Below are 24635 nucleotides of genomic sequence, written 5' to 3'. Positions count from 1 at the left end.
AAAAAAGCAAGTTCTTTAAAACCTTTAAAAGCCATTTATTGTGACACGTATTTGTAGGTCCATAATCCAGCCGTTCATATAAAGACTTTTAAATGTGTTATAAAAATAAAAATATATAAAAGACACAGTTTAAATTAATGTTATTCGCATAAGTTTTATTTAAGATTAAAGATACATATAACTAAATATTTTATTTGTATCTTCTATTATGTGAATGATTTTGGGTGTGTAGTGGCAACACTTGCGTCGATGATTCTGCTTCCGTTTCGCACAGGAAGTGATTCCTCTCATAGCTCCAGTAGCTTCCGACGCTTTTCTGTCGTTTTGCGCTACAATTTTTTCTCACTTTGGTGGAGGATTTACTCTCAAAGTCCACCGCCAGCATGAAACTCGTCAGGTAATAAACCTCTATAGGTCTCATATAATCAATATGCACAAAGTATCTGCAGCGACATGTAATATAATTTAATGGATGGAGTCAGATTTGATGTAGCAGTTGGTTAGCTGTTAGCTTCAACGGGCGGGAATGAATGAATGTGTGTTTGTTTGTTTGAGTTTCTATCTTATTACTGCCGTGTTTTAAATGCAGCTGTTTGATTAATTAATAGTTCGTGGGATTATCCTTAGATTTATGAAATTATGCATTTGGAAGATTAGTTTGTAGATGCTGGGCCTTAAATCTAACAAATGCAGCAACAGAAGCAACCACTTTTAAATGCCAGTAACTTTATTGTTGCTAGAGATGCAATATGCAAAATACATATTTTATGTTATTAGGCAAATATTATATAATTAAGACAAAGTGGAGAGGTTTAAAGTACAATTTCATATTTCTATTTCTAGCAATCAAATTCACTACAACAAAAACAAGTCTGAAAATGCTTTAAATGTGATCTGTACAGTTGTAAGGTCTGTTTGTTGTTGTGATGAGTATTTTAGTCATTGTTTATGATTGATCCTGCAGGTTTTTGATGAAACTGAGCCATGAAACAGTCACCATTGAGCTGAAGAATGGCACACAGGTCCATGGCACCATTACAGGTAAATATGATTCAAAGTAGTGCTAATAAGTGAGAGAAGTATGAATTTTTACACTGGTGTATCTGCTTCAAGTTTAAGTGGAATTCTTAAATGGATAGTTCACCCAAAAATTAAAATTATCCCATAATTTACTCATCCTTGGTGTAAATGACTATCTTCTTTCAGCCGAACACAAATTATATTAAAAGAAAATATTCTGGCTTTTCCAAGCTTTGTATTGGCATTGAATAGAGCCAGAGTTTTTGAAAATCCAAAAAGCATGTCCATTCATCATAAAAATAATCCATACGGCTCCATGGGGTTAATAAAGGCCTTCTGAAGCAATGCATTGTTGTAAGAAAAGTATCCATATTGAAACCTTATAAACTATAATCACTGGCTTCCGACAACTGCTGTACACGAGTCAAGTTCTGGAGTGAACTCCGAACCGATGTAGGCCAGAGATCTCCAAACTCGGCCCTGGAGGGCCGCTGTCCTGCAAAGTTTAGCTCCAACCCCAATTAAGCACACCTGAACCAGCTAATCAACGTCTCACTTGGCATACAAGAAACTTTCAAACAGGTGTGTTGGAGCTAAACTCTGCAGGAAAGTGGCCCTCCAGAACCGAGTTTGGAGACCTCTGACGTAGGCATAGCGTGAGCTTAGGTGAGAATTGACGAACGTGGAAACGCAGGATAGAGCAAAACAAAACACCGGTCAAGAATTAGAAGTCTAAAATGAGAAGTTTTAAAGAAAAATTGAGGATTTCGATATAAGAGAAGAGGAGCTACGTCATACGTTAGGTCAGAGGTCACTCTTCTGCCAAAACTCGACGCGCTTCAAGCTGGATTTACACTGCACACGTCTGCGGCGTGTTACGGCTCCGACGTGGCCAACGGAGTAGATCGCGGCCACTCTAGTCGATGCTTGTTTACACCAGCCGTGCAGTTCAAACACAAAATAAAGTCATAATAATCACCCTGTGTAAACTCCTGCTCATATTTCACATCACTAGGAGGCCAGAAACTGACGACAAGAGATTCGAAGTTTAAAAACTTGAAATTTTTTTGTTCTTGTTGTCCATAACTGGACTTTTAAGTGTATTAACTTTGTTTGTAGGCTACAGCAAAATAAAGTATGGCATGGCAATAAACACAATTAAACTAGACAAAATATAACCATTTAGCCATTAAAAACACAAAAAAACCAAGGAAAACAACATCAGACAGGCAAATCTCGTGGTCTTACGAATCCAGCCGCTTCGCTTCTGAAATGCTCCTGGTGTGAGTTGACGCCGTGTAGAGGACAGAACAAAACCTCGCCGGAGATGTAATGCGCCGCAGACGTGTGCAGTGTAAACAAGCCGTCAGAAGTCCTTTATTAACCCCTGAAGTCATATGGATTACTTTTATGATGGATGGATGCACTTTTTGGAGCTTCAAAAACTCGGACACTATTCAATGCCATTAAAAAGCTGGGAAGAGCGTGAATATTATTTAATATAACTCTGATTGTGTTCGTCTGAAAGAAGATAGTCATATACACCTAGGATGGCTTGAGGACGAGTAATTTTCATTTTTGTGTGAACACTTTAAGTTGAACGATGGCTTTATACTTTTTCTTTGAATCCTATGAACAGGTGTGGATGTCAGTATGAACACTCACCTCAAAGCTGTGAAGATGACCCTCAAAAACAGAGAACCCACTCAGCTGGAGTCTCTCAGTATCCGTGGCAACAACATCCGCTATTTCATCCTGCCCGACAGTCTTCCTCTGGACACGCTGCTGGTCGACATCGAGCCTAAAGTCAAGTCAAAGAAGAGAGAGGCTGGTGAGTTACGGAAAATATCATCTAAACTGATGACTATGAAACTTGGGCATTGACTGATTGTCTGTGAAAATGTATAATTGTTTTCCTTGCCTTTCTTGCAGTTGCTGGCCGCGGTCGAGGAAGAGGACGGGGTCGTGGCAGAGGAAGAGGACGTGGCCGCGGCGGGCCGAGGAGATGAATCTCTTAAGTACATTAGTGGGCTTTGTACAGCATTTTTTTGTTCTTTATTTTGAGAATATTTTGATTCTGACTTGTTTGCATTTTGTACATTAAATTCATTTCTTTTGAAAGCTGTTTTGAGTCTTTTGTTTAAATGCTGCTGAACTGTTTGTGATAATATAAGGCAGTGATGTTTCTGGTTATTTTTCTACATATCAATAAACTGCTCTATTGAACTTGTCTAGTTGTGTGCTGAAGAATGTTCAGTATTAACATGTAATAGTGTTGGCCTTATTATTATTATTATTATTATTATTATTATATAAAAAAAAGTGAGTTTGAACAATACCTAATTGAGTTTTCTCTTTGGTTTATTCAGTGTATTTACTGGAAATACAATGGAATTTTAATAATATAATTTCTATAGCTAAGACACTTCTGGGTATCAAAAATGCAGTGTCGTTTATTATTGTTGCGTTTATTATTGTTGACCCAAAATGACTGGAAACGTCCTGAAACTTTATTATAATAAAAATTTGTGGGAACAAAAAGTCAAAAGTGACGATAATTTTAAGACAAAGAAATGTTAAAGTACCCCAACATTGCCTAAACGTCACTTTTACACTAATTTCAGCGCGCTAGTGAGCGGGACTTCTATTTTGAAAGTTGTGGTCGTGACGCCGCAGGGGTCAGTTCTCCTGGCTAGGAAATCGAGGTCGATTAAGATCTTTTTGCGTGTTGATCAAAATGCTAATTATTTGTTAACTATCATTAATTGTATTTTTTTCTTTTCAAATGTTGTGAACTAAATCGTTCCTACCTCACCGTTTTCTTGTGAAAGTTGCCGAGTCATTCATTCTAAAGAGTCGACTCACGAGAACGATTCCAGAGCGAAGGTTATAAAAACCCTCAGGGTTTGTTTTTGAAAGCGATTCTGTGTTTCAACCTGACGTGTTTTCTTAAAGCACGGCGCTGGTGAAAATGGCATCCAGAGGTTGTTTTCTGTATTTTGCTTATGGCAGTAATTTACTGAAAGAGAGACTGCAACTGAAAAACCCATCAGCTGTCTTTCACTCCGTCGGCAGGATACAGGTAAACAAACACATTATTTGATGAATAATTACCATAATATTCAGTTAATGAATGGACATAAGCACATAGAACGACAAACTTATAGATGTTAGAAGTCTGGTCTACCTTAAATTTACCATGGTACCAGGTTACTAGTGAGTTAACTGCGGTAAAATTTGTGGAGAAATTGCATTGCCACCACTGTCATAAAAATAACTAAAATAAAAAAGAAAGGTTTTGTAAGAAAATGGCATTCTGAAACAATCTTTACCATGGTAAATTTGTGGGCTTTTTTTTTTTTTGCTTTAAAGGAATCTATATAGTTTCTTGTACAAAGATCAAATTTTTTACTGTAAAAAAAGTTGTGTATATATTATTTGGAAATTATTTAGTTTCTGTTACATTAATTACATTTTTCTATCCGTCATAGCACTGTACTGTTAGATATATTATTTATTTACATCTAGTTTTTTCTTTATTTTAATCTAATTTTAATTTATTACATATTAAATTTTATTTGAAGTATTTTTGTCTTTAAAAACGAATGGCTCTTTAAACATACTGTAAATAACGTGTGTTGTAATCACAAACAAAAAAGTATCATAATACATCATGATGTTTGAAGTACCTTGAAATACATTGTACACATAACATGGTACCCACACATGTTAATCATACAGTATTGTGGTATATATCATTGTCTGATAAGGCATGTACTGTTTTTCAGGACTACAGGCTGAATTTCGGTCTTTGGGGTGACTGCACTGACTGTGCTTGGCACGGTGGAGTCGCCACGATACAGGAGAGTGAAGGAGACGAGGTGTGGGGGGTCGTGTGGAGGATAGACAACCAAAACCTGCCCAGTTTAGACCGGTGAGATCACCTAGGATTGTGATGTCTCCCAAAACCACTCTTTCATCTTTAAAGATCATAACTTTTCGTATTATGATCAGTATTGTATTGGATACTGCACCCTTTCCACAGAAAAAAAAAAAAAAAATTCAGATCAGTATTTCATGTCCATTTATTTATTTTGTAAGTAGCTGTGCATCATGCTGGTTTACTGTACATTATGTCCTATAAACATATAGTAGAAAAGATAACTGTTTAGTACTTTTGTTATGATAAAATACAGTAGTCAACATTTGAAGTGGATCAAAAAAATCGAAGTTCATCAAAGTTGTCCTAAGAACTAAGTTGTCCTAAGAAAAAGGTTTTAGGACAACTTTGATGAAAGGTTTTGATCCACTTCAAATGTTGACTACTGTAGTACACTGCAGGTCCGTCGCCAAGGGGGGGCATTAGGGGGCAGTACCCCCCCAGATGACACAACGTGCCACCCTAATCTTATGGTCATTCAGCAAATTTACGATTGAGAGCAAAAACCTTATTTCTGTGGATTTGGCCATTCACGTATTCCATAACGAAATGTCTTCAGCAGCATTTATCTCACAGGAACACTATCTCTACAACGGTTAAATAACACATTATCTGAGATTGCGATGAACTAAAATGAGTGAGATTTAGGGAGCGCCCTTTGTGCGCTTTCTGCCAAATCCCGCATCTGTTAAAATTAACAGTGGTTTGTGAACGTAGACGCTTTATTAACAAATAAATTATCAGCAGTGTTTATGTTTGGATATGTAGGTTGTGCAGTGGCAAGTAACTTAAAACTATTTCAAGGAAATCTATTTAAATGTGTTTTTAAATGGGAATCGCATCTCTTTACCCTGGAGTTGGTTCACCCTCCGCCTATGATTAGAAAATTCATAGTTAACGCATTATTACACAAAACGGAACTTGAAACATAATTAGGCTATATTTATAATTGACTATCGCTTGAGACCCATCACCTCCAACTATTTTAATGGTGAGTAGCCTACAAGTCTTTGTTGCACATCAATATGCTACAAATGCAGGACGTTTTTTTGTGTGTGGTGTAAATATAACTTATTCTGAAGCAGTATCTCATCTCATTTAAATCTGCATTTTTGTGATATTTACCCCAAAGACTTTTTTTTTTAACCTTTATAAAGGGTATTTCCCCCCTAACCTTATTAAATGTGTGCTGCATCTTTCATTTTAATTTTTTTATTTGATCATTAAATTCAATTAGAATAATTAGACACACAGGGCTATTATCAATCAAATCAAATCAGTGACACTAATAAATGACAGCTGCTTTAAATAAGAGATTGTTTTAAATATTTTTTTTAAAAATACAATTAAGAAATTTTGGGGAGAAAATGACTTTTAAACATGAAACTAAAATGCCAGTAGGTGGCGGCATTTGACCACCTTAATGATTGAGTCATTGAGTCATTCATTCAAACGATACGTTCAAATGGCCGATTCATTCAAGAATGAGGCAGTTGTTTATGAATGGGTCATTGAATCTTTGATTCAGCCGATTCGTTCAAAACGCTGAATCATTCAGTGAAGAAAGATGGCTGAGTGTTGCTGTGAGGTACGTGTGCTGTGGTTCTGTTGTGATCTTTGTTTGGAACTGTTTTCGCTGCTGAAATAGAACAAAAACAGTCAACATTTCGTCTTATGTAAGTGACTTAATATTAACTATTTGTTTATTTAACGTGAAATCAGTGTCGCATTTGGTAACGTAATCGGGAGGACAGCACTCTCGGTCGTGTGATGTTGCTTAACTGTATCATATGTTATAAATATAAAAACTCCACATTTTGAATTTTTACCACATGTTAACTGAGTTTCTTTGTGTGTGCTGTTCTCATTTGTTTCGATTTCTGCTCGAGATGAGCTGCACGAGCCTCAACAGCGCAAGGCCTACATTATTATCCACTATCGATCCCCATTTACACCAAATGTATTAAAATCAGAGTCATTCTCTAGTTTTAGGTGTAGTTTGGTCAAATTTGGATGGACTATCTTGTGTTTTGGTGTTAATATAGTGTATTTCATTAATAATAAATATTGTTTTGGTGAGTCTGTTTCTCGGATCATAAAAATGTGTGCCCCTCTATGAAAGTGAAATGCCCCCCCATTCTGTTTGTTCTGGCGACGGCCCTGGTACACTGGTTAAAAAAGCCATGATATCTGCTTCCATCGTCTGCTTAATCAGATGAACACATATAGGCAAATGCAGATTTTACACAGGAACACAGGAACTAAAATATCTGCATTTAGGCATGTATTTCGTATCTTCACATGTTTCAGACAGGAACAGGTTCATGAAGGTGTGTACAGCCCATTAGAGGTCAAAGTGGAAACAAAAGAGGAGCCGCTTCTCTGTCGGACGTACAAGATGAACAATTTCAGACCCTGTCCACCTTCACCACAGTATAAAAAGGTACATTTTATTGCATATCGTGAGCCTGAATGACCAAACCAAAGCATAAAGTTTAATTAAAGAGCGCAAAGTGAACAACCCACATCTTTGATCAAATATTAACAAGTGCTTCAGATGTTCTCAATATAGTTGTCTTTTAATTGATGACTGTCTAGTTGCATACTGTATCACGAAAAGTGTCAATGAAGAGTCTCTTATTCACACTGACTGTTTATCTCATCTCATTCTTCATCTAGGTTGTGTGTTTAGGGGCTCAACAGAACAGCTTGCCTCAAAACTACATACAGAAGCTTCTGGCTCTGGAGACAAACAACTACAGCGGCACTTCCATATTGGATCAGATTACAGACATCAAGAAATGACCTGCAGGAAATTGTGTATTTTTTACCTTACTGATCAAGTACATTAAGAATAAATACACGTTTTTAACCTTTGTGTTAGGTTGAACTCTATTGTAATATGGTTTGAACAGAAGATACACAGATTGTTACAAATGATATTATTATGTAAAATGTGGTACCAGTACAAATGTCAAAAGAAACAAAAGGTTTCTTTGTTTGACTTTGGATCAAGGATTGGATCATTAAAGTTACACAAACACATCCATGTGTGAGGATCACTATGAGTTTGTGTCTGTTGATTGTGATGTGTCTGTAGTGGCTCTTTATTCACCATCAGCTGATCCAGAGAAGGTCAGGCTAATATCTAAAACATGTAGGTAAAACACAGACAGTCAAATGTGTGTAAAATTACCGCATCATCCACTTTAGAACAACTAAAACAAACTATATGCACTATTAGTGAGAGATACCCTGTGATACATGGTGTCAACTACAGTAGATATATCTGAAAAAGCCATTTTAACTATTCAGGTTTTGACCTTTGACTCTTATCCATAATAATACTCTTTGTGTCGGATTGTTTTTTATGATAACTAAAGTGCTGAATTCTCCCAAAATACATCACTTTGGGAGAAAAGGAGGAAATTATAGGAAATTATTATATTCTTGTTTTGAAATAAAACTAAACATTTGGCACATCAATAATGCACTACTGGGTTAAAACTCAAACATGTTTTTCATCATAAAACTCTGCTTAATATCAATAATTAGCAACCAATTAAAATGTGACCATTTTTAATCATCCCTACTCACAGAAACGTCTTCAGTTCATAATGTGGATCACCCTGCAGATCGGAGAGCTGATTCAGAGCTGGTTCTCCTAGTTTATTCCATGACAGATTCAGATGTCTCAGGTGTGAGGGGTTTGATCTCAGAGCTGAAGCCAGAGCAGCACAACCTGCATCTGTGACACGACAATCACTCAACCTGTAGAGAACAATGACATTCTTCAGTCTCTCAGTTCAAGATCTATAGCTCAGATAAACAGGGACTTCACAATCAGAAAGAGACTTAATCCACAACATGATTAACAGGTCCAGCTTATCAGCTTCACAACATCTCTAAGAAATGAGACTCACCTGTGTTGTGTGTGAGACTTTTTTTTAGAGATTTGGCTCTCCATTTATACTTGGTACATTTCCTGACATGGATAAAACTACAGATGATCCTACATCCATGTCAGAACTGCTACAGCTATAAACTATTTGTGAATATTTCTTTGTGAGTATCTGTGTGTGTGTGTGTGTGTGTGTGTGTGACTCTCAGAGAGATGATTTACCACAGTATCTCCAGTTTACAGTGAGGATCCTTCAGTCCATCAGAGAGCAGATTCACTCCTGACACTCCTAGTTTATTCAATGACAGATCCAGTTCTCTCAGGTGTGAGGGGTTTGATCTCAGAGCTGAAGCCAGAGCAGCACAACCTTCATCTGTGACACCACAGTCCCTCAATCTGTAGAGAACAATGACACTCTTCAGTCTCTCAGTTCAGGATCTACAGCTCAGATAAACAGGAACTTCACAATCAGAAAGAGAGACTAATTCTACATGGTGCTTCAGGGGGTTAATTTCGATATCTTTAAAAAATGTTAATCTTTAGATTTTTTATGCGAGTTACACAAAATCTAAATGAGAAAAAATACTGAAAAACTTTTGTAAGATATGAATCAGAAAATATTGTACATGTTAATAATTCATTGTATCTGGAATGGTCTGGAACCGATGAACCATGTTCAACAGCAAACCACATGTTTGCAAAACAGCTTATTATCACTTTCACAACATCTCAAAGGAATAATGAGACTCACCTGTATTGTGTGTGTGGTGTTTTTATAACAGTGATTTGTCTCTCCTTTTTGCACTTGGTAAATTTCCTGACAAACGGCTAAAACTCTACAGATGATCCTACATCCATGTCAGAACTGCTATAACTATAAACTATCTGTGAATACTTCTGTGGCAAGGGGGGCGTGGTAATGCGCAGGAGAACGGGTCTGGAGACGAGCGGGGATAAGGAGGACAAGTACATGAAAACTAACACCTGTTTCTGTCAGCGCCAATAGCCTCGTGGGCAGCACCAACAAATAGCGCCGTTGTGCTTCAGGTGACCCGAGTTCGAGTCCTGGCTCGTGGACCTTTCTTAATCCCCCCCACCCCTCTCTCACCTACTTTGCCTACTATCCTATATTTAATAAAGGCAAAAATGCCAAAAATAAATCTTAAAAGAAAAAAATGAACACCTGTTTCTGTTTCTAGCGATTGGAGGAGAGATGGGATATAAGCGTCCCACAGACCTGGGACAGGGAGAGAGACTCCAGACTTCTTCGTCCTTCTTTGTTTGAATTTCTTTGTGAGTACAAGTGTGTGTGTGATTTTCAGAGAGATGATTTACCTCAGTATCTCCAGTTTACAGTGAGGATCCTTTAGTCCATCAGAGAGCAGATTCACTCCTGATGCTCCTAGTTCATTCCATGACTTCAGTCTCTCAGTTCAGGATCTACAGCTCAGATAAGCATAAACTTCACAATCAGAAAGAGAGACTTAATCAATGGCACGATTAACAAGTCCAGTTTACGGTGAGACCCGCTTTTACATTGTGCTTCAGGGGGTTCATTTCAATATCATTAAAAGAATGGTAATCTTTAGATTTTTATATGAAATCCCGCAAAACCTTCAACACATCTGAATGAGAAAAATACTAAAAAAAACATACTGAAAAACTTTTGTAAGATATGAATCAGAAAATATTGTACATGTTAATAATTTATTGTATATTAACATTTTTTTGTTGACAATTGACTCAGGCTACAGATTTTCTATATAGCTGTGCTAGTTTTATCTCATATTTCTTCTCATTTAATAAGATATTCCAGTGAGATCATTTTATTGCAATTTGAGTTTGATTCTGTCATATTTCCACCACATTTTGTGTAGCCTGTAAGCAGGGCTGGAAATGGCTGAGATTCACTGGGGGGACTCTATATGGGAAGGATTTTTTTTTTTTTTTAAACTTTCAATGACTTTTCAGATGTATTTAAATATAAAATATTATATAATTACATAATATGCTAACATTAAACAGGCCTATTTCATGTTTCCTCCAAACAATATTTTCTTAATTATCAGGCAGACACATGAAAGGTCAGTGAACAACATTTATGAATTGCGTGTGTGGCACAAACATGTTCATTCAACAGAATCTTTGCTTGGAGAAAATTACCAGTTTGATTTTGGCCAAATTAAAGACACATTGTCTAGGAATTTGCATATGTGGTGCATACTGAATTGAACAGGTCACAAACATTTTAAATACATTTGTCCCCTGAATGTTTTGGATGGCTACCTAGAAATTATAATAATATTCACTCATCCCTTTTCTTAATGGTTAAAAGGGTTAAAAAACTTTTTGTTTTGAGGATGTTACCATAGACATGGAGTTTTTTTAAAACATTGATACCTGAACATGCAGTTCTATTTTAATATTCGCTGAAATAACTTCTTATACAACTGAACATGTTAATTCTTGGAATACAGCCAGGTGTTTCCTAATGGGCATATCTGTCATATTAGCAGAACACATTTTACACATGAGGAAAACTAATGTTTAGTCAATAATTCAAGAAGATCCATGATTCTAACTTGTACTTGGCCTTATGAAAAAGTAGTTCTTGTAATTGTTTAACCATAGTATTTGTTACAATAAGGAAATAATTAAAGCTAGACCATTGATGGCTCCTCATTGCATGCTTAGAGCAATGTTAACTTTTTCTCTCTTTTTTTAAATCTATTCCCTTAATAGATTATAAATTCTTTAACAAGATAGTTAAAATGTACCACAATAAATACAATAGAACGTGATCAATTCTAGGAAAGATGGTCATGAGAAGTTTAAAAAGCTTGCAAGATCATCATGTTTTACCCTTTTTAGTGGCTCCTGACACTCCTAGTTTATTCCATGATAGATCCAGTTCTTTCAGGTGTGAGGGGTTTGATCTCAGAGCTGAAGCCAGAGCAGCACGGCTGCTTCATCTCTGACACCACAATCACTCAACCTGTAGAGAACAATGACACTGTTCAGTCTCTCAGTTCAGCACTGTAAAAATCCTTTCGTTTTTACAGAGAAAACTGTCAGCTGCGGTTGCCAGAATAATTCTGTTGAAGTAACAATTTACAGAACAAACTGTAAATTTTAAAATTGTAATTTACAAAAAAGGCACTGCTACTAAATTCTGTTTTGTACCTTTAACATGTATTGACAAGCACAATAATAACACTCGGGTGAAGAGAAAGCATATGATGAATCAAAGTTCATCACAAGTAGCTTTTCCACAAGTTGAGATAAATACTAATATACTGTATATATAGAAGGTGCACAGTGTCATGAACACAAATACAAATCATGGTAACTAAGACAGTAAAATATTGCAATAAACATTAATTTACCAACATAAGATGTAACATAACACCCTAATGTAGATAACTGATATGACTAAGATGAAACAGTATTAAAATTAAAAACCATCAATGTAAAGAACCACACAGAGAATTCTGGAAATGTCAGTTAATTGCTTTTTACTGTAAATTATAAGATGGTTTATCATTTTTACTTCCAAAAACATAACATAAATAGGTTTTAACAGTAGCATTTTTACAGTCTTTTACAGTTAAAATTACAATCATTATTTACAGTTCAGGGTCTGATTGCATTTTAAAGTGTAAACACAGCACTGATGTGAGCCAGTAGAAATTGGGTTTGACACTCTTGATTTATTTGATAAGCAGCTGTGTAACAATCACGATAATGTACAGTCAGACTCCACTTTTCCACATTAGTTTGCAAGTGATCCACAAATCGATTTTTCAAATAAAACACAGATATTTGATATCTGGATGGACAGAGAAATGCTATTCAGCCATATCTAGACTTCTCTGAAGGCCAATAACTATCTGGAACTAAGGAATAGAGTGACCATCTTATTATTGTTTTGTTGCAGGACAGCAGATGTGATTTTGAGACAAATTTCAGTGGAAGAGAGACAAATTTACTACTATTAGACTATGTAAATATTGATTTACATTAGATGGAAAGAGGGTCTAGTCTTTCCACCTGTTTGTTTCAGGTTTTTAATCAGGTCTCCTCTGATGGAGTATAATTGTCTAGGTGAAAAATAGGGTGCTAGAAATGTGGACCTAGAATTGCAGCCTCCACTACTGCAGGATTGTACTATTGGCTTAAGGAGGTTCATTTCAAAATAAACCACAATAAATGTCAGAATCTTTTACATCATGTACCAGTGTGTGTGACTCTCAGAGTAATGATTTACCTCAGTCTTTCCAGTTTACAGTGAGGATCTTTCAGTCCATCAGAGAGCAGCTTCACTCCTGAGTCTCCTAGTTTATTTCCAGACAGATCCAGTTCTCGCAGGTGTGAAGGGTTTGATCTCAGAGCTGAAGCCAGAGCAGTACAACCTTCATCTGTGACACCACAATCACTCAACCTGTAGAGAACAATGACACTCTTCAGTCTCTTATTTGAGGATATACAGCTCAGATAAGCAGAAACTTCACAATCAGAAATAGAGACAATGCACGACACTTGATTAACAGTTCCAGTCTAAGGTGAGACACGCTTCTACATGTTGCTTGAGGAGTTTCATTTCAATATAATTAAAATATCAGAAAGTGACTAAGTGACACATCTGTATATGAAAACATACAGAGAAAAAACATGTACTGAAAAACTTCTGTAAGATATGATTCAGCATTTTTGTATATTGTAAATTTTGATTCACATTGGAATATTATATATTTTTTATTCACAGTTGATCCAGACTACAGATTTCCCACATAGATGTGCTAGACTTACCTTATACAGTCATGTGAAAAAGTTAGGACATCCTATTGAATTCCATGGTTTTCCATATTGGGACATAATAAAAAAATCATCTAGTGCTTGGCAAGTCTTAATTTGGAAAATAAAATGATTCAAATGCCTGTAGATCCACCTTTAGCAGCAATAACTTGAAGTAATCATTTTCTGTATGACTTTATCAGTCTCTCTTCAGAGACTATCAGTGTGGCCACTTGAGAGTACATGAACAAAACATGAAGTGAGCGGGAAGACTGTCCCAGGTCTGAAAAAATAGCAAAGCTCAGTGCTCATAATGCACACTAAGGGCCTTATCATACAGTGCCATGTTGTTTAAATAGCAAATGCACTCGTGCCCATCTGTTCGCTTATGGGCGTGCTGGTCTGAAAATGAGGTGTGTTCAGGTGCATTGTTGGCACGTTGCTATTTTGAGGCAACTGAAAATGACTGTGCCACTGTCTGAGTCACTCTGCTTGTTACACACACAGGGGATGCGCAGCAGCACATCAGGGCTGGTCCGAATACCATTTTTTGAGCTTCGAACCTTCGGTAGTAATCAACACAGAATATTCAAAGCTTTGGAGGGAGGGGGCTGAACATATTCTTCTCTCTAATAAAGGCAGTGCAACGAGTAGAAATATGGTGTGGCCTCTTTAAGAGTTGCGTGCTCCCTGTTGAACTGTCTGCATTGTATGTGTGACTCGAGCACTGTGTGTATGCGGGTTATTTCTGTTTTTCTGTTGTTCATTTAAAGTTATTTTCTGTATTAAGTAACGCTGTGGACGGCATAACATTTGCGACGGACAGTTACATGAGTTTCATGGGGAATAATGCGCCAGTTGTGAAATGTCAATTGCCTCCATGAAGTCTGTCTGGTATCAATAACTTAAGTCAAGTGAGCTATCCCTATTTGCTCTGTACACAACACGTTACAGCAGGAATCTCTGTGTGTCTGTCTGTCTGTTTGCATTTTGATTATGTCGAGAACCATTCATCCAATCAACTTCACACGTGGCGGGTGTGTTGCTGTGGACCCAAGGGAGAGCAGTATCGCGTTTGGCGCAATATGGACAAGCAACACATTCAGGATTAATAAACTTTTAATAAACTACAGAACAGCGAAATAAACTAGCTGAAAGTGGCGCCTCACGTGAGCAGGGCTTATATGTTCTTAGAACGGACACTGCACTAGTGATACAAAACACATGTCTGTTAAGAGAAATACTTATAATAAGATAGCCTAACATTTTTCTAACAAACAAATCACTCCCAAATCAGAAATTAGCAGCACAGTAATTTCTGACACAGTTAAGAGTAGGCTATTTAAATAATAGAAGAACGAAGAATAAATGAACAAACTGTAATAAATAAAGAACACGCCGCCCCAGTAAAATCTCACGTTTGAGTTTTAACAAGCTCCTATATTTCACAGTAGATTCGTTTAGATTGATAATAACGGGTAAAAAGGCTAATACATTTTGTTTCCTATGTACTGTTTTCCACAATGTCAAAGCAACGCAGCTTAACCCAAAATACAAGCTCATGCAGTTGTGCGCTTCAGACAGAGAATACTCCAGTTGCAGTGAACACATTAGTAGGATAAGAAGAAGCAAATATATTTAAGTATAACAAGGTTGGGTTCCTTTAACTGTCCATCCTATTAAAAATGGCTAGGCTATATAAGATAATTGTAAAAAAGAGTATTGTATTTCGCCAGATTTTATAGTGTAATATTCAGGCACAAATGAGAACCGTTTTGCAAGGGGGGCGCCAGTTGTGCGGGAAAAACAAAAACAAAAAATGAATAATCAAATCCCACAATTGAAAATCGAATACCAACCCACCGAACGAATATTCGATTATTCGAATATTCCAGCCCTACAGCACAAAAACATTTTTAAATATTAAAAATAAAAGGATTCCTCTCTGGAGAAGCGTTGAGTCTTTCCGCTTGCAAATTCCATGATGTAAATAGCAAATCCGCCATGATGCAAGTGCAACTGGCTTTTAAAGGGAATGGGAGATGAGACTCTGATTGGTTTATTGCATGTTACGCCCAAAACACACCGATGACTCATTAAGAGACTAGGTACAACCCTTTTGGACCATTTTCCCCATTGTTAAACTAGCAAAAGAGGATTCGGACATACCTTAAGTGCACTTGCGCCATACGCTTCAGACCATGCGCTTAGATCGTTAAAATAGGGCCCTAGATCCACAATGACTCTAATACTGCTTCAGTGCAGTATTTGTGGCTAAGCGTATCTCATCATTCATCACATTCAGGAACTTACATGGCCTGAAATCGGAAAATGTTAAAAAAGACCTTCCAGGTGCTTTATTGGCCCAGGGGCTTTTGCCAGTGATAATCTGCCCCTGTTGCCAATAATGGAAATTGGTGAAAATATCCCCCTTTTGTTGATTTAGGAAGCACATGCTAAAATCATAAATGTGATCACGTTTTGTCAGTGTAGTGATTGTTGTCAGTGAGACTTACTGAAGTGATTTGGATTCTTTAACCACAGGCAGCAACTTCTGAAGAACTTCATCTGCTGTATTTTGTGCTCCAATAAACTTTTTTAGATGAAAATCATCCATACCCTTTTCTGGTGTCAGCAACACATAAACCAGAGCTGACCACTGTGAAGAGGAGAGTTTGGTTTTTCCTATTTCTCCAGATCTCAGATAATCTTGGATCTCCTGCATCAGTGAATCATCACCCAGTTCATTCAGACAGTGGAACAGATTGATGGATCTCTCTGGAGAGGGATTCTCCCTGATCTTCTGTTTGATGTATTCAACTGTTTCCTCTTTGCTGTAGGAGTAGCTTTCTGTTTGTGTCAGTAGTTCTTGTAAAAGAGTCTGATTGGACTCCAATGAGAGACCCAGAAGGAAACGCAGGAAAAGATCTAGATGTCCATTCTTACTCTGTAAAGCCTCATCCACAGCTCTCTGATGCAGGCCAGATAATGGATTAAATGACACCCAGTACACATTTATGCAGTTGTTTGTAAGGGAGAGATGTGTGTATAGAGCTGCTAGATGTTCCTGGATGCTCAGATGAACAAAGCAGTAGACTTTCCACTGATACAAGCCAAATTCCTCTCTGAAGATCTGAGTGCACAATCCTGAGTACACTGATGCTTCTGTCACATCAATGTCACACTCTCTCAGGTCTTCTTCATAGAAGATCAGGTTGCCTTTTAAAAGCTGCTTAAAAGCCAGTTTCCCTAGTTTGAGAATCATGTCTTCATCCTTCACTGTCTTCTCATAGTCCTTCTCATGTTTGATATTGGTCTGAATGATCAGGAAGTGTGTGTACATTTGAGTGAGAGTCTTGGGAATCTCTCCACTCTCTGCTTCACTCAACATCTTCTCTAGAACAGTGGCTGAGATCCAGCAGAACACTGGGATGTGGCACATGATGTAGAGGCTCCTTGATGACTTCAGGTGTGTGATGATTGTATTGGCCAGACTCTGATCAATGATTCTCTTTCTGAAGTATTCCTCCTTCTGTGGCTCATTGAAGCCTCTTACCTCTGTCACTCGATGGACACACTCAGAGGGGATGAGATCAGCTGCTGCTGGTCTGGAGGTGATCCAGATGAGAGCAGAGGGAAGCAGATTCCCTGCAATGAGATTCGTCAGCAGCACATCTACTGAGGCTGTTTCAGATATATTACACAGTTTCACATTAAAATTCAGAGATAGATGACACTCATCCAGACCATCAAAGATGAACAAGACTTTATGTTCATTACTGGATATTTCCATTTCTTTGATTTTAGGGAAAAAGACAGAAAGAAGATTTGAAAGACTGAGTGTTTTGTCCTTTATCAAGTTGAGCTCTCTGAAAGGAAGTGGAAATATGAGCTGGATGTCCTGATTCTCTTTCCCTTCAGCCCAGTCCACAACAAACTTCTGCACAGAGACTGTTTTTCCAATGCCAGCGACTCCCTTTGTCAGCACAGTTCTGATGGGTTTGCCTTGTCCAGGTAAAGGTCTAAAGATGTCATTGCATTTGATTGGCATGTCCTGTGTTGCTGCTCTCCTGGATTGTGATTCAATCTGTTTCACCTCATGCTCTTTATTGATCTCTCCACTTTCACTCTCTGTGATGTAGAGCTCTGTGTAGATCTCATTCAGGAGTGTTGGGTTTCCCTGCTTTGCTGTTCCTTCATACAGACACTGAAACTTCTTCAGAAGATTTGATTTCAATCTACTTTGGATCAGTTGAGAGTCACAAATGAAAGATTAAAACAATAGATTACAACAAATTATAGTGGTTTGTGATAAAATGCATAAATAATATCACACTTTAATCATGCTGTTGGTTGGAATATTAGCATGGCTGTGATTCATTTACATGAGCTGTGCTGATATTCAGACCTACAGAATTATATAATGAGAGCGTGATGTCGCTTTTATACAAAAGTTAAATAAACAACAAATGATTGAACCTCATTCACATTCAGAATTTGAGTGAGTCCGTCTAGACTGAAAAGTTGTACCTGAGATCAGTTGGCTCTTCCATAGACCAGGCTCTCTTCATAGACACACAGCTGGACTCCGGTGGGTTTGATCTCTGCCTGTGGAATTTAATTTAATTGTAAAGAGATTTAAAAAATATATTTTTTTTGTTTTATTTACCTGTAGATAAACCTCTAACAGAGAATCAATCCATGTCTTTTTTACCATTGATCTTTAATCTGTTGTTGTCTTTGGTTGAATCTATTCAGTTTGACAGTATTGTTCTGGTCCAGATTATCAGTATGATAAAGGTCAGTGTATGTTAGTTAAACATCAGTGAAACGTCAGGACTGAAGCTCTGGATCAGCTGTGAGAAGGAACCTGATCTAAGTGCATGGTCTGAAGTGTATGGCACAGGTGCACTTAGGGCATGTCCAAATCCACTTTAGCTAGTTTAACGATGGAAAAAATGGTCGGCGCATGGTCCAAAAGGGTTGTACTTAGTCTCTTAATGAGTCATGGGTGTGTTTTAAGCGTAACATGGAATAAACCAATCAGAGTCTCATCTCCCATTCCCTTTAAAAGCCAGGTGTGCTTGCACCATGGCGGATTGCTATTTACATGGCGGAATACAGACATCCTCAACCTGACGATTCAGTTTAAATTAGTGCTGTCAACGTTAACGCTTAAACGCATACGATTAATTTTTTCCAGTTTAACGCATTAAAAATATTTAACGCAATTAACGTGGCATCCATTTTTTCTGTCATCCTTTGGCTAGCTTTACAATATATGATCATGCTCTTATTCATGCAAATGCTTTTAAACCATTTAAGCGCGCCAAAAGAGAAAAAGAGAACGCGCTGTCTGTGAATGTCTTGTCACACACACGACACACAGAAGGACGGCGTGCCAGAATCGAGTTCTCTGTCACACTTGAACTAACAATAACACACACAATAATGCCAAAATGTCCGTTTTGTTGAGTATCCTCATAAGAGCAGCCTTAAATGAGTTAAAGTCTTAAACGAAAGTAAAGAGATGTGAGAAAGTGGGACGTGTGTGAGATCCACGTCATGTGCAGCAGCGGCAGCTCTTAAAATTACAGCAACCAAAGTCATTGAAGATAATGAAAGAACAAAGGTAACAGAGGAAATTACTCACTGCTCTTGACTAAAGAACTTTTGTAGCTTTAATAATGATTAATCTATATTAAATTTAGGCTATAAATCATGCAGTGCAGACTGTTTGATAACTTTATTCCATTTCTGTATATTTTCTATCTGTTAGACAGGTAGGAAGGGCAAAGGTAAATATGACATTTATTATGGGTTCATGTGAGGATTGTTCTTAAATTAAAGTTGTTATATTTTTGAAGCCTAATAAATGTTAAAAAATAAAAAATAAAAAAAAATAAAAGGTATAGCTTTCAATTAAACTGTAATGTTGAATGGCTATAATTCATGTTTAAAATTGGGGGTTTATTAGCTGTATTAGTATCAGTGATACTGGCCTTCATTCATAAAAAGATGCCATTAAACAAGTATTTAAAATATAGTGCCTTTATGTTGTTTCTTTATGTTGTTTTAATTTAGAGATTAACTGTGAAATTATTACATTATAAAATATATTAAAAACATATAAAAACTTAAGTGTTTTTAATTGCGATTAATCACGATTAATTAATTTTTAGTTAATTTTTTTAATCGATTGACAGCACTAGTTTAAATACATGTGTGTATGTAGTGGTCAAATAATTAGCCAATTTCATTTGTCTATACTGCAAATAAGTAATTCTGATACATGCAATGACTATTCATTATGACATGTAGGCATTTTTATCTTTATGTACACAATAATAATCTTTTACATTGTAATCCTTTTATTTTTAATATTTGGTATGTTTGTGTGCTGCTGCGCATCCCTGTGTGTGTGACAAGCAGAATGTACGAGTGTTGTGCACCCGCCTATATGTGCATATTACTAACGCACCCTTTAAATAACAACAAAAAGTAGACTTTAGACCAGGTTTCAGTTGGTCAATGGCGCAGTCGTTTTCAGTTGCCTTAAAATAGCAACACGCCAACAATGCGCCTGAACACACCTCATTTTCAGATCAGCACGCCCATTGGTGAACAGATGGGAGCGAGTGCATTTGCTATATAACAGCGTGGCCACTGGATGTGAAAATGATAACTGCATCGGGCTGAAACTAGCAAAAAACACTTGCGTTGTACCTGGCGTTGCATTGGGTTGGGTGTATGATTGGGCCCTTTCTATTGCAAGACTTTATAATAGTATAAGTGGGGGTCACTGAATTTTTTAAATGGCCATTTCAGCATTTTGATAAGTGGATATTTGCCAAATTCAGCCCTGCATGCATTTTGTACCAGTTGTCTTTCTGTCTAACAAAAATGTTGTACCTCAGATTAGTGGATGTGTGTCTTCCCTCAAATTTTAGTGGCACTTTTATAGAGTTTTCACTCTTAATGGACACACAGCTGGGCTCCGGTGAGTTTGATCTCTGACTGTGACTTTAAATTGAATAGAATAGAGACAACAAAATAGAGACAAGAATTAATATATTATATTTTACATGTACATAAACCTGACATAGAGACTTTATCTGTCTGTTGTACCTCAGATCAGTTGATTTGTGTGTTTTCTTAAATTTTACTGGCTTTTTTATAGACTTGTCACTCTTCATGGACACACAGCTGGGCTCCGGTGGGTTCGATCTCTGACTGGGAAATTTAGTTTAATACAATAGAGACAAGAATTCATACCATGCACAGTATAATGAATTTTACATGTACATGGAGAAGAGCTTCAGAAATGTTGAAGAGTGATGACATTGCACAAGAATCATGTCAAGCATCTGTCCATTTATTTATTGATAGATCTGGGCTCTTTTAATAAGGCAGTGTAAATAGATCCAATAGCCGCGTTTCCACTGTCGGGCCTAAAGCGGGTGTGCTAGTGCGTGCCAGGGCCATATATGTAGGCTATCACAATCATGTATTTATTTTATCTGTTAGCACGTCTCATCTCTTAACGGACTGTCTGATATCCATATTTAGCTCCGCATATTTCATAAAATAAAGCAACTCCAGTTTTTTGGGATTCCTCTGTTTCTCAGACTGAAAATATAACTGTTGGGACTGTCACTGGAGAGAGTGCTAAAGCTCCTCAGGTCATATTTTTGGTGGAAAATTTGTAGAAATGATCATTCTTTGTAAATGTAATGTAAACATACTGTCTCATGACTACAAGTAAACAGAAACAGACGCGACTGAATAAGTGCGTGTGTCCTCTTTCTTTTGTGAAATAACAGTAAATACCACTTTATTTTTGTGACTAATGTTTAATCTTGACACAAATTAATTCATTATGATCAATTTGTTTGGTAAAACATCGATGCTTGGGTTTTTAAATCTTTAAGTAAACAACAAAATGCCAACAAACGCCTGCTTTTATCATGTTCACTTTACGATCTCGCTAGTTTCCAGTGATTTCTTTCTGATTATTTTTCTGATAAAACTTCCATTTGTTTGTGAAATGACGGGTTTGTGTGACGTTGTTCCAGAGAGGCGTGTTACGGGCGGGTTTTAGTGAAGCGCTGCAGAGCTTCTGGCCCGACGGTGGTAATGCAGCGTGATTTTGGGTTCGGTGCTACAAGTCGCTGGCTCGCACTGGCCCGATAGTGGAAAAGCGGCTATTGTAAAACACTCATGGTCTTAATTATATCTCAGCACAAGAATATGTGTGACAACAACTCACATTTCCTTATGAAGACTTTGACGTACCTGCATCCTGGAGAAAAATCTCCATCGCTGAATGTTTGTGTGGTCTCCATTCTTTATTCAGTCTTCATGGAGCTGCACGGGTAAGTCTGATGAGTCAGAAACACTGATTCAGACAACATACAAAAGTATTAAAATATTTTTTGTAATAACAATTTACTTGAATATTTTCCCAACTTGTTTGCTGGTTAATAAAAGAAAAGAAAATTATTTGGTAAACCTTTTATTTAAACGTTTAATCAAAATGCTTAAAATGAAATTAATAAATGTTAAATGGGGGTGTTTTTTTCTTATAAGTGATTTTCTAAAATCATATTTCAGTAAATATGATAAACAAAATAAATGTATGTACAAAATTAAAACTCATGTTTATGTTTTTGGTTTCTATTAGTAGTAGTAGTAGTAGTAGTAGTTTATTGTCATTCCATAACATGCAGTACATGAAAGGATCCTGACGTGTGTACTTGACAATGTATATATAACTGAATATATGAATGAATATAAATATACAGTAAATGGATATATAATTGAAACAAAAATTACATCATTTATAAGTTTGAGACATAAGGCAAAAAAAGAAAATGAAAACAAAAAACAAAAAAAACAACAACAACATACCAGACTCTTTAAAGTAAAAAATATTACAACACATTGTCTCCCAGACTTTTTTTTTTGTAATCTAAATATGTAAACATCATTTTTTGTTTGTTTGTTACATATTACATTCATTTTTAGTTGTGGTTTTCAGAACATCGGGGAAATTAAAAGGGTCTTACCCAAACAATTATTAAAATTGTAATTTATGCATAGACAAAAATTATTTATGTGTCGAACAAAAAGATATAAGATCAAGAAATGTATGTTTCTTTAAGTACTTCATGTTTATTTTTTATTTTTCATACTTCAAGAAAGTATATAATAGTTACCTAAGTTAATGAGGAAGTCACTCAAATGCGGCTCACCTGACTAATGCTTACTCACCTTGATCAAAATGTTACTGTAGTTTACAACAGGTTCCATGTTCAAGGTTTCCCATTGTTTTTAACCACCTAAATTCCTGCATTGGCAGCTAGAAAGATTCTATAATATGTACTATAAAAAAACTTCATTAATATTATTATTATTATTTAAAGAATCTTATTACATCCTGGTGTAAAACGACACACAATAAAACTCTGAAAATGTTTTCACTTCTGCTAGCAAAGTTGCCAAACCCGTTTGAAGACAAATATCCAGCACATCCAGTTCATAAACAGTTTGGTTATGAGAGCAAAAGATATCACGCTTTGCTAAGCGTGGTGTGTGAAAAGCGCGATGAAGAAGATTGACATTTGACATAAAATTACATTTTTCCAGAAGACTTACATAACCAAACTTAGAGTTAGCATTTAAGAGAACCAACAACAGAAGACTGAAATTCAGGCAGATATATACTGGGAGAAAACAAAGAGAACTATTTAGGCAACTGATGAAAATATAAACATTAACTAATCAAATTAGAAACCATGGTGACAAATTAATGAGCTAACTCAGGTAGGGTGCTGGTGAAAACAGAAAACAAAGTCCAAACACAATGAACTGTTAAAAGAGACTAGTACCTCACTAGTTTTGATCAATAATCAGGAAACTGCCTGATTTCTGCCTGGGGCCTCAGGAAACTGCCAAAGGATGACTTAATATTCTGTAACTATACTAAAAAAAAAATTATTTAGATGCACAAAATACAAATGAATTTTTATTTAAGAACATGCCTAATCAGAATCTTGAATATTCTGGAGTCACAATGTGAATTGTGGATAAATATATCCCAGTTTCTGTTACTAAAAAGTTTGAAAACAAGCAGCATTTTCATAATTACAGCAAAAGTACAAGTGGAAATATGGGGGGACTTAGAATATTGTTAAACAATGGGCGGCCTTCAAGTCAAAAAGGTTGAGAACCACTTGTGGCCTTTTAACTCATATAGATGGATTTACTCTAGAGTACTGTAGTGTCCATTATTTTGTTTGTCAGTTGTATCTCATATACAGTACACACAGCAGAACATTGGGAGAAAAAAAATAACACCACCTGTCAGAATAATCTGGAAAAACCTTCTGTCAATAAACAAATAATCAGAGGTGTGTCTCTTTTAAATGCCATTTTAAAAAGTTTATAGAACATTAGCACTTTTTTTCCCATGTTCTTCTTTTTGCTAACACTGTCAGTGATTTTTTTTTTTATGTATGTCTTTCCTATAAACCAAAACTTTTCCTTCAGGTCAACAGAAAGTCCTGTTGGAGAAAATGTATTCCATCTTGTGGTTATTGATCACGAATCCTCGATGTTTCCGGACATGAGGGTCTGTTAACAGAAAGTATACAGATGCTTTCATTTAGATTTGGTACAGCAGGCTTTAGGTACATATGGGTTTCAGATGGTGATGGATTCATGGTCTACTGTGTACAAGATAGTCCGATCCTGAAGAAAATATGTGCTGTGCCCTTATGCCGCTCTTCCTCTTCTTTACTGGAAATATCTGCAAGTTAAAAAAAAAGTTTTGTGTGGAATAGGGTATGAATATGGTACTGTGTAAAATAACCCCTGAAACTTTTAGTTTATATGTCATATAATTTTTTTTTTTTTTTTTTTTTTTTTTACAACAAATACAAGTGATTTGTAAGTAATGTGAAACCACTCTATTAGCGT

General features: G+C 36.4%; 3 protein-coding genes across 3 annotated transcripts; 2 read left to right on the top strand and 1 right to left on the bottom strand.

Annotated features, from left to right (window-relative positions):
• The first annotated feature begins 230 nt into the window (after nt 1-230).
• snrpd1 (small nuclear ribonucleoprotein D1 polypeptide) lies at nt 231-3141 on the top strand. The gene is made up of 4 exons (XM_051872629.1): nt 231-397; nt 965-1041; nt 2660-2851; nt 2953-3141. The coding sequence occupies exons 1-4, from the start codon at nt 384-386 to the stop codon at nt 3027-3029; spliced, it is 360 nt and encodes a 119-aa protein (XP_051728589.1). The 5' UTR covers nt 231-383; the 3' UTR covers nt 3030-3141.
• A 524-nt stretch (nt 3142-3665) lies between these two features.
• ggcta (gamma-glutamylcyclotransferase a) lies at nt 3666-8022 on the top strand. The gene is made up of 4 exons (XM_051872628.1): nt 3666-4102; nt 4809-4954; nt 7271-7403; nt 7640-8022. The coding sequence occupies exons 1-4, from the start codon at nt 3992-3994 to the stop codon at nt 7763-7765; spliced, it is 516 nt and encodes a 171-aa protein (XP_051728588.1). The 5' UTR covers nt 3666-3991; the 3' UTR covers nt 7766-8022.
• Nucleotides 7970-23363, bottom strand: LOC127500969 (NACHT, LRR and PYD domains-containing protein 12-like). Its single transcript, XM_051872630.1, is given in 13 exon segments — nt 7970-8108; nt 8558-8731; nt 9084-9257; nt 10197-10279; nt 11746-11820; nt 11823-11856; nt 13129-13302; nt 16172-17893; nt 18186-18263; nt 20568-20678; nt 20784-20888; nt 21951-22036; nt 22929-23363. Coding segments are annotated over 12 exon segments (2787 nt in total). The 5' UTR covers nt 22001-22036; nt 22929-23363; the 3' UTR covers nt 7970-8101.
• Between the last annotated feature and the right edge of the window lie 1272 nt (nt 23364-24635).

Source organism: Ctenopharyngodon idella, chromosome 19 (genome assembly GCF_019924925.1).
Source record: "Ctenopharyngodon idella isolate HZGC_01 chromosome 19, HZGC01, whole genome shotgun sequence".
In the NCBI taxonomy this organism is placed as follows: Eukaryota; Metazoa; Chordata; class Actinopteri; order Cypriniformes; family Xenocyprididae; genus Ctenopharyngodon; species Ctenopharyngodon idella.
Note: the sequence above shows the minus strand (reverse complement) of the source record. Positions and strands in the feature narration are given on the sequence as shown.